Source organism: Phocoena sinus, chromosome 2 (assembly GCF_008692025.1).
Source record: "Phocoena sinus isolate mPhoSin1 chromosome 2, mPhoSin1.pri, whole genome shotgun sequence".
In the NCBI taxonomy this organism is placed as follows: domain Eukaryota; kingdom Metazoa; phylum Chordata; class Mammalia; order Artiodactyla; family Phocoenidae; genus Phocoena; species Phocoena sinus.
This window is the reverse complement of record NC_045764.1, coordinates 135374970-135389528: the sequence shown is the minus strand read 5'-3', so window position 1 is coordinate 135389528 and position 14559 is coordinate 135374970. Positions and strand designations below refer to the sequence as shown.

Below are 14559 nucleotides of genomic sequence, written 5' to 3'. Positions count from 1 at the left end.
TTCTAGATACATACATGATGGATTTAGACAGGATAAAAACTTAATTTGACTGTAAGCACTTCCATATAACCATTTTTGCATAAAATGAAAATCTGCATAATGTACTGCAATTTTCAAAGAGCTTTTATATATAATAACATCACTGAATTCTCACAAGTGTTGAGTAGGTATTGTTACCCTCCTTTGCCATTCAAGAAAAGTACACTCTACCATAAGCCCCATCATCTCTCTTCCTTACTACCACCTAACGAAATTTGAAATTTACAGTAGTCACAAATTCCTTCACAATCACACATTACAAATTGTGATGACTTTAGCCATTTTCTTTCTTCCCTTTCCTGTTTTATGAGCCTAATTATGAATGAGTCTCTCAAAACAACTGTCAGATATAATTTGACAGGAACCTAAAAAGGTATCTCTGAACTCTTAACAACAGATACAAGCAGAGGAGAATCTGAAACACCTGTCCACATGGACTCAAATGTAACCACGCCAGTTCTGGCAGGTACTTATTTATCTACAGGTAAAAATGAGTAGCTTTAGACTGCAATAATAACAACTAGCCTCACCTCTGGTCTTCTAAGTTTAGAGCCATTAGTCATATAGGTTTCTTCCCTGAAGGAAATATTATTTTGGTGTGTATTTCTAAGATGGGTACTATGACTCTTCTGTGCTGCTTCAATTTAGAACCTTCCTACTGGGTCCCTTCCTCAACCACAGGGATTCAGAGCTGAGTATTGTGGAGCTAAACTGCTTGTGTTCAAATTTGGCTAAGTCATTATGTAGCTTTGACCTTGGGTAAGTTACTTAACCCCCCAGTACCTCAATTTTCTCATTCATCAAATGGGGATGATAATAATAATAACTACCTCAGTAGGCTGTTAAAAGGATTAAATGAGTTAATACATAATGAACTTAGAACAGCCTCTGGCAGAGTAAGCACTATAAACAAGTGTGTGCTAGTATTAGTACTAGCCATATTTCTCTGTTAATAAAGGAAATCTAACATATGAATTTTTTTGAAGCCATTCTTCTGGTAACACTTTGCAGTTTTATTTTAAAACAGGCCAGTAATTAAAGGAGAGCAATCTTTCTTTTATTGTTTAGAATATCTTTATTGAGGTATAACTGATAGACAACAATCTACATGTATTTAAAGTGTATCATTTGTTAAGTTTTGACATATGTATATACCCATGAAGCCATCATCACAGTCAAGATAATATGATGAACATATCCACCAAGCTCAAAATAACCTGAATTCCCTCCTATAACTATAGATTAGTTTGCATTTTCTAGAATGCCATGTAAGTGGAATCGTAAGGTATGCACAATTTTGGGGGGGTGGGGGTTCTGGCTTTTTCCCCTCAACACAACTTTTGTGAGAATCATCCATGTCACTGTACGTATCAGTAGTCCATGGCTTTTTTTTTTTTAATAAATTTATTTATTTATTTTTGGCTGCACTGGGTCTTTGCCGCTGTGCGTGGGCTTTCTCTAGTTGCATCGAGCAGGGGCTACTCTTCGTTGCGGTGCATGGGCTTCTCATTGCAGTGGCTTCTCTTGTTGCAGAGCACTGGCTCTAGGAGTGCGAGCTTCAGTAGTTGTGGTGCACAGGCTTAGTTGCTCCATGGCATGTGGGATCTTCCTGAGCCAGGGCTCAAACCTGTAACCCCTGCATTGGCAGGCAGATTCTTAACCACTGTGCCACCAGGGAAGTCCGTCCATGGCTTTTGATTGCTAAGTAGTATTCCATCTTATAGATATGCCACAACTTGTACATTCAGCAATTGATGAATATTTATGTTGTTTCCAGTTTGGGGCTACTACCAATAAAGTTGCTATGAACATTCATGTGCAAGCCTTTGCTTAGACATATGTGGTAGTTTCTCTTGGGTAAATAAATACCTAGGAGTGAAATGTCTGGGTCATATGGTAGGTGTACATTTTATCAATACTTTTTCAAGAAATTGCCAAACTGTTTTCCAAAGTGGTTGAATCATTTTACATTCCCAGCCAGCAGCATATGAGAGTTTAAGGGCTCCACACCCTTGCCAAAACTTGGCATGTTAGTCTTTTTAATTTGAGATGTTCTAATGCCTGTGTAGTAGTATTTCATTGTGGTTTTAATTAGCATTTCCCTAACGATTACCAATGTTGAGAATCTTTTTACGTGCTCACTTGCCATCAGTATATCTTCTTTGGGTAAGGTAACTGTCCAAAGATTTTATCCATTTTTTAATTGGATTGTTTGTTTTCTTAATATTGTATTCTGTGAGTTCCTTATATATCCTGCATATAAGCCTTTTACCAGATAAGTGATTTGCAAATATCTTCTCCCAATCTGTAGCTTGTCTTTTCATTCTCTTAACAGTGTGTTTTGAAGAGCAGATGTTCTTATTTTTGATAAGACCAGTTTATTAATTTTTTTTCTTTCATGGATAGTGTTTTTGGTGTCATTTTTGCCTAACCCAAGGTCACAAACAATTTTTCTTTTATTACAGAATTAATTAACAGATATTTATTCATTACTAGTTTTTTCCTGATCTTTGCTTGGTCACAGGTTATTAATACTGAACCCTACATAATAGTGTGTTCCATAAGCAATCTTTATTTTATATACTTTTGGCTTTCACCCTCAACACCATGCAATGCAACACAATACCATATCATGATGACTATTTATTGAATAAATTAATCTACAGTGAGATTACACAGATTAAAAAACTGTATTTAATTTAACATGAGCATTTTTTTTTACACCTTGGAGAGTAATTATCCTATTTTTTCAGCACACAAGATTGCATGGGCCATTGGCTTAACTCAGTATGAAATATCTGATGCTTTCATGGTAACACACTTCACAAATTTTAATAGAATAAATATTTATTGAGTACCTATTATGCACAAACTACTAAACTAGATATTGCAGGGGAATATAGAGGTGTAAATGATAATAGCTATCTAACTTGGTAATAGGCATTTTTACATACATTATTTTAATCTTTAATTTAAAGATGAGGAAATTAAGGCTTAGAAAAAGGCTAAGTATGTATTCAAGGTCACAGCTAGAGATTGGATGAGCTAAGATCTATAGCCAGGCTTGAGTTAGTGAAAAAAGGAGGCATGATTTGAGGCTGTCTGACTCCAAAGACTGTGCTCTTGACAGTGTTCTATGCTAAGGCAATATTGTTACCATTCTGATTTAAGTAAAGTACAAGTGCTATTAGTTGGATACCTGAGGAAAATCTTCAGCTGCTACTGATAATTTAACATCATCTTCTTGTGTTGTCAGAAGTTTTGTGGGAAGGGCAAGGTGAGGATCTGGCTGCAACTCCAATTCTCCCAAACTCATTGGACCATGACTAGCACATAAATCTTCATAAATATCATCTGTTATCAAGTACGTAAACAAAAAGTTAAAATAAATTATTTCTTAGAAAAAGAAAAATGGGCTAAAATTACCAGTATTTCCTACCTGCTGAATTAGAAATACTTCAACAGAAAATACGTGTCACCAAGCCTTCACTGCAATTAAAACCAAAGCTCACAGAGAATGCAAAAAGTACCTATGTTCAAACAAATCTATGGATTATTCTAAGGTTCCAATCAGCAAGCTGTTCACGCAGTCCACACCCAACACTCACTCCTACACACCAACTCCTAACACTCCAGATTACTTTTTCTATCAATAAGAGTCAATAGAATACTTTCCATCTAAAATGTAATCTTAAATCAAGGGGCAATTTCCTGACTAGAAAATGTTGGTATTGCTTATTTCTGTTCTGGTATTTTTCTTCAAAAGATCAAGCTCCTCTTTTCCTCAACCAAATGGCATCTCAATGAAATCAATAAAAAGAAGACAATAAGAGCAGAGATAAATATTTATCTAATAATATCACTGTACATTTACATTACATTTTATACTCCAAGCACTTTCACATATATTATCTCGTTTAACTTGAATCTCACAATCATTCTGTAAGGCAGGAGGATACGATAGTTTTATAACTGTCTTTCACTGTAAGGCTCAGGGAAGTTAACTGTCAAAATATCAGAGCTAAGAGGTGAAAAGGAACTAAAATCCTCATCTTTCAACTCCTAGTCACTGTTCCTTATTTCACATTCTTGCTAAATTATTTCTAAGAAAATTGTTTTTCCTAATTAATGGTCACCTTTTAAATGTAGCACAATGCAGTCTCATTTTAATCAGTAGAAGTAGACCTGAAGCACTATACATAAATTGTTTTAAATGAAGTGATATTTTAAAGACCCCACAGGTATTTTCCATTTAAAGGCAGTATGTTGACAATTTCTTAGGTTTAGCAAATAAGCATTCTCTAGTTTTTTTATGTTAATCTATATTTTTAGGTGGGTTTTACATACACTGACTTTTAAGTTTTACCTTTCCAGAATTTGATCTACACAAAACAATTTCTCAAAATTATTACCTGTTTTATTCTCATTTTATTTATAAGATTAATTTAAATAATTGTAATAACATGCATCATTTAGAGCAACCATTGTTCCAAGCCTCATACTGGCCTTTTTATATTCTGATATGGCTTTTTCTATTCCTATGTCACTTTTCCTACATTTTCTTAAGACTGGCAAATGAATTAAGATAAAAGAATTCATACATACATAAAAACTTTTTGTACTGATTATATGATTATATACCTAGAAAGCCCTAGAGTCCCTAGTGAGGAAAAATAATTTTATTAGAAGTAATAAGACAATTTGGTACTATGACTGGATACTAAAAAAATATACAAAAGTCATTGGTTTCTCTCTATATTATGCAATATGCACTTAGAAATAGAAAAAATACTCTTTTACTATAGTGACCAGAACTGTAAAATAATTAAGAAAGGTATAGAAGAAGAAAATGAAGAAAATTATGAAATCTTATTGAAGAGCACAAAACAAGATCTGGACAAATAGTAAAATACATAAAATGTATTTTTATACATACATATAAAAATGTCAATTCTTCCAATATTAATACATAAATTAGCACAATTCCAATCAGGGTGATTTTTAATTGAAAAACATAATTTTAGAGTTTATATGGAAGGATAAATGCCTGAGAATTGTCAAGAAAAGCAGGAATTTTTTTTTTTTTTTTTTTGCGGTACGCGGGCCTCTCTCACTGTTGTGGCCTCTCCCGTTGCAGAGCACAGGCTCCAGACGCGCAGGCTCAGCAGCCATGGCTCACAGGCCCAGCCGCTCCGCGGCATGTGAGATTCTCCCGGACCGGGGCACGAACCCGTGTCCCCTGCATCGGCAGGCGTACCCTCAACCACTGCGCCACCAGGGAAGCCCCAGGAAAATTTATTTTAAAAAGTAAACTTGCCCTATCAGATAACAGAATGTACCATAAAGACACAGTAGTCCAATGTGTTTTAGATCCTAAGGAATCTAGAATACTTAGAAAAAAGAATCAAGAAAAAAAAATTCTGATGTCTATGAGAATTTAATATACAAATTGGTTGATATTTTAATTCAGTAGGAAAAAGATACATAATAATTGGCACAACTGACTACTTACCTGGAAGAAAATCAAGTTGAACTTCTACCTTACACCACTTGTAAAAATAAATTCCAGATAGACTTAAATATAAATATATACTAAATAATGAACTTGCAAAAAGAATCTGAGACTACAGGTATAAGCTTGTATTGGGGGAAACCTAACCATGTGATGAAAACACAGGAAGTATAAACGATGTAAATAATTCTATAAAATTTTTTAAATTATATGGAAAAGAATATAAATAATGTCAATGAACAAAGTACAAATTTGGGAAAAGACATTTGCAATACAGATGATAGAAAATATCTAAAATACAGAAATAGTTCTTACAAAGTTACAAGAAAAACTTAGAACCTAACAGACAGGGGGAGAACTTAAGTAGGTAATTCACAGAAGAGCAAATACAAATAGCCAACAAACAAACTCAGCAGTAGTCAGCCATATCTTTATACTTTAACTGACAAAAATAAAAATAGTAGTAAACACAATTTCTGGAAGGGATATAGAGGGAAGGTTGTAATATATTACTAATAAAAATAAATTAGTTTAAATTTTTAAGACAGCAACTTGGTATATCTATTTTAAATTTTTAAATATATTTTCCCTTGGGCCCAGTAACTACTTCTGGGAAACTATTCCCTAAATATAAAATGCAGCAATATGTTAGGATACACATGTGTGAATATTTACTTTAGCACTGTTTATAGTAGGGGTGAAATGATAATAAAGTAAATATTCATCAACAGAGCAATGACTGAATACATTATTGGAAATCCATACTAAAAGTGGATAAAAAGTCAATAAAAAAGATGAATTTAAGCACTACTACTTGACCTCGAGTAATTTCTGCAGGGTTTACTGGGTGAAAACAAAATGCAGGCGAGTGTGCATGACACAATCTCAACTTGTAAAATAACAACAAATACACACACATCGTATGTACCTATCATGTATACTGTGTGTGTGTGTGTATATAATTATTATATATGTATAAGGGGAAAAAAACAGGAAGGTTACATACCAGAATCTTAACACGAGTTAAGGCATAAAGTGGGACAGGAGAAAATGTGAGGAGGAGGGGTAGATGAAGAGCACTCAAAAAGAGTCTATAACTTAAAGTAATATATGACATAATCGTATTTTATTTTTATGTAAAATGATATGTGGCTGATGTATGGGTGTAAAGAAAAAAGTTAATTGAAAAGGACACAAAGGGGCTTCCCTGGCGGCACAGTGGTTGAGAGTCCGCCTGCCGATGCAGGGGATATGGGTTTGTGCCCTGGTCCAGGAAGAGCCCACATGCCACGGAGCGGCTGGACCCATGAGCCATGGCCACTGAGCCTGTGCGTCCGGAGCCTGTGCTCCGCAGCGGGAGAGGCCACAACAGTGAGAGAGGCCCGCGTACCGCAAAAAAAAAAAAAAAAAGGACACAAGGTAGATTGTGATAAAAGAAGAAAAAAATTAAATATAGAAACAAAGAAAGTGTATAATCAAACATCTCCCAAAAGCATTAAAAGTGCATAATAGCTTTCAGCTCATATGACACCCTATCACTTAACCTATATTTACTGACTACGCAACATACTCTGCTAGGTGACAGAGCTATGACAGTGGACAAGATAAAGTCTCCATTTTCAAGTGAGATTACAAATCAGTGTGATAAGAGCAACATTAGGCAGGTGACATTAGAGGACTACACAGAGAGCATATTTGACGGTACCTAACCCAGTGATAAGGGATCAGGAAAGGATTCCATGACAGCAATCACAACAATGTTGAACTTGCTGTGTCACTTCTAAAAAGTATGCTCATTGAGTGTAATGTACGTTAGTTAGCCCTTTGTAAGAGAGACACTTAAAGTATTGTTCCATTCAAGACAAATTTAATTAACCATAATTTAAAATCCCTAATTTTACTCTTCTAGAATCTTACTGCTTTGAAAAAGCAACCATGGTAGACTTTCAGAGAAGACTAAGTCTGCTTGAATTGCCAGTGCCAGCAGCAGCTTTGGTTCTTGACTGTCTAATAAATTATTCCATTTGTATGAAACCCAAAGGTACCTCAAATTCCACATAGATGAAACCCCACTCATTCTTATTTCTTCCTAATTCTGTCTTTCCTCCAGAATCCCTCCCTCCCTCAGTGAATGGAAATACCATCTACCCAATCATTCTAGCCAAAAACCTGGAGTCATCTTAGACCCTCCCTTCTTTTGCACCTCTCATATTCAACTAAGTCTTGTCCACTCTCCTCCTCAAATGTCTCTCAAGTCTCCCTTTTCATATTTCTTCGCTGCTGAATAATGTCTCACCAGGTTGACTTTAATAACTGTCTAAGCCAGAGGCTCCTTGCCTCCAGTCTTAATCCTCTGCAATCTATCCATCACACTGCACCTCACGTGATCTTGCTAAATAAAAGGCAAATATGATCATGTCACTCATTTACATACAATCTTTAATGGATCTGTGAATATCACAAAACATTCAGAATTGACAGAAATTCAAGACTGAATTTTCCATGGGCATAAATATAAAGTAAGATTGGAATTACTTTCCATTTTGTACACAAACGAATCTCTACTGTCTTAGAGTAAATTGAAAAACCACTTGATATTATATCCCCTTGTCTCATTGCATATTCTGCCTTGGAGGTTTCTCTCACACTTACTACACAGCAAACATCTATTCATCATTGAGAACTCATTTCAAGTTAGCTCCTCACACATGAAGTCTTCCTTTTTTTTTTTTTTTTTTTTGTGGTACGCGGGCCTCTCACTATTGTGGCCTCTCCCGCTGCGGAGCACAGGCTCCGGACGTGCCGGCTCAGAGGCCATGGCTCACGGGCCCAGCCGCTCCGCGGCATGTGGGATCCTCCCGGACTGGGGCACGAACCCGTGTCCCCTGCATCGGCAGGCGGACTCTCAACCACTGTGCCACCAGGGAAGCCCCATGAAGTCTTTCTTGATTGCCCTCCCCAGTTACAACTGACCTGTACTCCCATCCCCTATGGACTGCTTCACAATAACTACAGTAATTTATTGCATGTTTTTGCCTTCTCTCTACTACTTCTACTAGAGAAAATATTCATTATGGATAAGGCCTTACCAGGTTTTATATTCCTACGACCTAGACCGTGCTTAGAGCAGAGCAAGCACTCAAAAAAATATTTTCTGAATAAGTAAATGAATAAACTGGAACGTGCTTATCACACTTCATCATCTGGCTGATTCCTCTAAGATTCAGTTTCACATTGGCTCTTGTGGGAAACCTTCTCTGAGCTCTCATGTGTGGGCTGTTCCTCCTCTGCACTCCCAAAGCAGTCTGTGTTGTGCATTAATCACACAATATTAAAATTGCTGTCTCATATTCTTCTACACGAGTTTGTAAACTTCCTTGAGAGCAGATGTCTATTACCTTTGCATCTCAAGACCCTAATATTGTACTAATATATTGGTACCGAGTACACAGTAGGTACTCAATACAAGTTTTCTGAGTAAATGAAGAGCTATAATTGGTAGTAAGTCCCAGAGTCCTCACAGTTTGTTCAAAATACCAGTTTACACTTTAGGGTTCTCGAGACAATTCTTTAAACCTTATTTAGCAGCTTTTTGTTACTCAACGCAACATGAAAGCCTCAGAATTAGAAACACTGATAGGGGACTATAGGTTGCAAATAGGATGCTTTCTGAAAATGAGCAGGGGTGGGGACAGGCAAGGTAAGAATAGCTGAGCCTCTGTAAACAAAGTTACTAAAAATCAACATGAAAGGCGTGAGATTAGCCAGTAGCAGAAACAGTGATACACTGGGACTCATTCTTCTGCAGTAAACATAATGTAACAAAATACTTAAAGCAAGAGGAACAAACTAGCTCTCTATAGGCACCTTCCTTTTAAGCAACTGTGGATAGTTTCTGGTTCCATTAAATACATTTGAGAAGGTACTGATATTTTTACATTCTCCAAGCATTATTAAAGATAGTAACAGTTACCATGTGCCAAGCACAGTACTAACTACTTTATGTGCATTGTCACCTACTACCCACCCCTAATAACCTTAGGAGGTAGATATTGTTTCTGGTAAGCAGCCTGCACGACGGTCCCCTAACATCTGGGTCCTGGTATTCACACCTTTCTGCAGTCCCCTACAATAATATTCCAGGATTGGTCTGTTTTATCAACAGAATGTGGCAGAAGTAATGGCATGTCACTTCTGAGACTAGGTTATAAAAGACATCGTGGTTTCCATCTTGGTTGTTCACTTTCTCTCAGATCATCCACTCTGGGAAAAGCCAGCTGCCATGTCATGACAGCTCTATAGAAAGGTTCCAGTAATGAGGAACTGAGGCATCTTGCCAGCAGCCATGTGAGTGAGCTTGGAAAATAGATCCTCCAACCCTAGCTGAAGCCCTCATATGACTGCAGGTCTAGCCAACAGCTTGACTACACCTTCATGAGAGATCCTGAGAACCATGCAGCTAAGCTACTCCCAGATTCATAACTTTCAGAAATGTGTGAGCTAATAAATGTTTGCTGTCTTCATCTGCTAAATTTTGGGGTAATTTGTTACATAGCAATAGGTAACGAATACATTAATATTATCCCCACTTGATAGATGAAGAAACTTGGGCTCAGAAAGATTGTTACTTGCCCAAAAATACAGAGCTGGAATTCAAACTGATTTCTGAAACTCCAAAAGCTCAAGCTCTTAGCCACTCTGTCATACTGACCCATCTATATGCTCAATCTTACGCCACATCACTTATTATTTTTAACAATTAAATTAAATAAATATCTATAGTGTGCCTACAATTAAAAATGAACTGTACTATAGGTAATCTGCTAGGTGATACCAGGGTGTAAGGAGGGGCTAAACAGGATATATCCTCATGGATTTTATTCTATAACATTTATTATTTATTTATTTTTATTTTCTGTGACAATTTAACAAGTACCTCTTTGTTCGCCAAGTACCAAGTAGCTCTCAAGTGATCTGCGAGAGCCATCTAGTGTCAATTCTATTTAATTGCACTCTGCACGGTTAGCTGGATACAAATATAGAAGTCATATTTTAATGCCACTTTGAATACTAATTTTTAAAAATGTAAAAAAATTAATACTCTTACTATGTGCATAAAATAAATAATTCAAATATTAATTTACATTCATTCCCATAGAAAATTCAGTCTTGAATGTCTCTCAGTTCTGAATGATAAGGTGTTCACTCATACTCTGTGCCAATGTTTTTCTAACTTCCAGCATCTCCTCTTCTAACTTCTGGCAAATCTGCATACCTCCAGAAGTTCTTTCAATTTAAGAAAATGCAGCAATGGGCATGAGAAAATCAATAAATGAGAATATAGTTGATCCTCATTAATCTGAAGATTCCATTTCTGCAAATTCACCTATCTGATAAAATTTATTTGTAACCCTGAAATCAATACTCACAGCACGTTCGCAGTCATTTGTGGACATGTGTAGAGCAGCAGAAACCTGAATCACCCTACACACACTTCAGCAGATGAGGCTGAACACGGTGCTGCTCTGCTTTCTTATCAGCTCTTACACCGTGAACAAGTGTTCTTTTTCGCTGTCTATTTAGTGACACATTTTTGAACGCTTTGTTGATTTTGTGGGTGTTTAAAATGGCCCCCAAACATAGTGCAGAAGTGCTCTCTAGTGTACCTAAGTGCAAGAAGGCTGCGATGAGCCTTAGAGAAAAAATATATGTGTTAGATAAGTTTCATTCAGGAATGAGTTAAGTGCTGTTGGCCGTGAGATTCAATGTTAATGAATCAACAATATATATTAAATAAGTGTCCTTAAATAGAAACACACATAAAACAAAGTTATGCATTGATCAACTGTCAAAAATGTTATAATCAGAGGCTCACAGGAACCTAACCTTGTATTTCCCCTAGAAGCAGTGGCTCAGTATTTGCTAATTCAATGTTTCTGGTGACTCTATAGGACATAAGTACTATAGATAATGAAAATCAACTACATATGCTAGAAACTGGTATTCTCTATTCTACTCTTATTCCCTAAGTGTTACAGCAGAAAGTTTAGTTAATAAAATTCCAAAACAGTCCCGAGTACACTGAGCACTGAGTCAGAAGACTGAACTTCTACAGTACTACCTAATTTAACATTGTCCTACGCAAGATCTGTTATGTCACAGTTTTGATGTGCTGGTTATATTTTTCCAGTATATATTAAAATAAATACATCACTATTAAAAATTTTTAGGTGGACACATGCATATTACCAAAATTATCTCATGCCCCATCCAGTGATTCACGTACCAATACTTTGGGGAAATACTGCTATAAATACCATAGAAAAAGTCATTATCAAACTTTTCAATTATGAATACCCCTTTTAATAAGGAAATTTTGTAAGCCCCTACCTGAAAATAGTTATGCTTTTCTTAATTCAGATTAGGAACACTACTGTAGATTATAATACAAAACAGAATACAGCATTCAACATGGAAACAGTACCAAAAAAGTATGATGGGATTCGAAGTGAATATTCTAACAGACAATAAATACATCAAGAAGCAATATTTTGGTGTATACCTGTAACTGTGTCACACTGCTGAGATAATGGCTTAGGAGCACATCTTTGATCTGAAGACTCTGCGTTAGTTACAGGCTGCTGCATATAGGCGGAATGTCCCATTAAGATGTTCTCTGCTGCTGCTGTCAGCCTGGGCCTTTGTCCTTCACTAAGTTCACCTACACTGTTTTCCAAGTCCTGTAAAAAGTAGAAACCATTGTTACACACATTACATTAAAATCAAGTCAAAACAAGAAATATTTGTCAAATGTATCATGATGCAGACCACATGACTGCTTGAAAGCTATTTCAGGAAGTCCTTATTATGCCACATACACGCTACAGGAAAGTTAGTTTAATAAGATATCTAAGTGCAGGCTTTGTTCTCCATGTCTTATTTCTTATGAAGTTAAATACCCACTATCTGTTTTCTTCAACCTCCAAATTAGACAACAATAAAACACACCGGAAAAATGTTATTTAAAACACTAAATGCTGTCACACATTATACATTGTTCATACAGCTTAATTAGAAGAATAGAAAATTCACTTCTTGTTCTTTATGAATGAAAATTGGCTCAAGTTGTTAGTGTGAACTTTATAATAAAACAACTGATGAAAATGTACAAAAAGTATGAATATGTTTATCAAATATATGAAATAAATAAAAACTAAAAAAATGATGAATTCTATTTTCTTTTGGTATTAAAAATAATATGCCCTAATCACTAGCGCATCTTGTGACTTGGAGATATTCTAATAAATGTGTTTACTAATCAAGAACTGAATAAAAATTCCAGTATATGAGAGTTCTCATGTTTTTTATTAAAAGGAGTTTAATTTCAACCAAGTAGAGTTTTTTTACTAGAATATATGAAGAAATCACTGCTGAAACATCTTTGATGACTCTGTTGATTACAAAATAAAATCTAACTGTTTAGCTCATCATTCAAGATTTTCTACAATTTGCCCTAATTATCCTCTACAGATTTGTAGCTCCCCTTATCCTGTAATCTGACTTTTCTTTAAGAATATCAGTTGCTCAACACCCTTTAAAAAAAAAAGACTGTTTTGCAATTAATATAAAACCCTTGGAAATTCTTGGGCAAAGTTTAGAATGACAGCAGATACATTTTCCCTAGAAATTAATTAGAAATATTTCACAGTGCCTGTATTACTCTCCACTACCATATAAATGTTGTGCAATATATAGTACCTTCTCTGTTGTGAACCAATTTTTTAAGGTACTTGTAACTGCTGAACTACTTAACACCTTAATACTCTATGACCCTACTGAAGATTTAGCTTCCCTATTCACAAAATGCTCTCGTACTCATAAGCAGTTATCATTTTAATAGTATACTCAAAGCTCAGACTCATGTCAATTCTAAGTTAGGCTACCTATGGTCTCTAGTAGTACACCTGGCCCATCCACATAAATGTACAAATTGCAGTTTTGTCATCAGACTACTCTCACTGACCTGATGCTCCCTCTGGGCAAAGAGTTGTTTAAGCACAAAGAATGGTCACTATTTTCTTACCAAAGCAATATTTTAACTTACAAATGTATCATTACTACTAGTTCTTATTACAAACAAAACAAATGTTTGATAGTTCTGTAAATGTAGGATAACGCACTAAATGTCGCTGTTAATCAGACTGGCAAAAATTTAAGATTAAAAATATCATATGTGGGCTTCCCTGGTGGCGCAGTGGTTGAGAGTCCACCTGCCAATGCAGGGGACACGGGTTCGTGCCCCGGTCCGGGAAGATCCCACATGCTGCGGAGCAGCTGGGCCCGTGAGCCATGGCCGCTGAGCCTGTGCGTCCGGAGCCTGTGCTCCGCAATGGGAGAGGCCACAACAGTGAAAGGCCCTCATACCGCAAAAAAAATATATATATATATATCATATGTGGTGTTGGAAAGGAATCTCATATAGTTGAAAAGCAATTTATTAGTGTCTATTTAAATTATAAATGCTCGTGCCTTTTGAGTAATTCCACCCCTCATCTTCTATAGAAAGGCAATTCCTCATAATGTAAAAAGGATTTTATTCTTATTACAGTTTGGAGAGAAAAAAAAATTGGAACCAATCTAAAAATCCTTCAATAGTAGAATAATTAAACTAGGGTATACTACATGGTAGATAAAAAGGATATGGTGGATCTTTAGGATTTATAGTTAAATTTTAAGAATCAGATGGCAGAAAAACACATACATAACCTCAAAATTATCCACACATGACCACACACAAACACACATATGCAAATGCTTAGATGCTTAGAAAAAGATCTGGAAAGGATAAACTTCCAACTTCTGGGCTTCTGGTCTAGTCAAGATGGCACACTAACAAAGGCTGCCAGCTCCCTGTCCCCAAAACAATGTTGTAGTAACTACATAAGTGGGAAGAAACCAGGATTCTGAGAACTAAGTAAAAGTTGTGAAAAACCACTAAGAAAGACTGA

At 36.0% G+C, this 14559-nt stretch overlaps 1 protein-coding gene across 9 annotated transcripts in view; it reads right to left on the bottom strand.

Annotated features, from left to right (window-relative positions):
- KIAA0586 (KIAA0586 ortholog) overlaps positions 1 to 14559 on the bottom strand; it is a 125775-nt gene that overhangs the window by 30608 nt on the left and 80608 nt on the right. For all 9 annotated transcript variants that reach the window (XM_032622263.1, XM_032622266.1, XM_032622264.1 and 6 more), the window contains 2 exons: positions 12114 to 12291; positions 3239 to 3393 (listed from right to left, as the gene is read on the bottom strand). In XM_032622263.1, coding sequence (XP_032478154.1) covers positions 3239 to 3393; positions 12114 to 12291 — 333 coding nt within the window. The remainder of the gene's footprint in view (positions 1 to 3238; positions 3394 to 12113; positions 12292 to 14559) is intronic.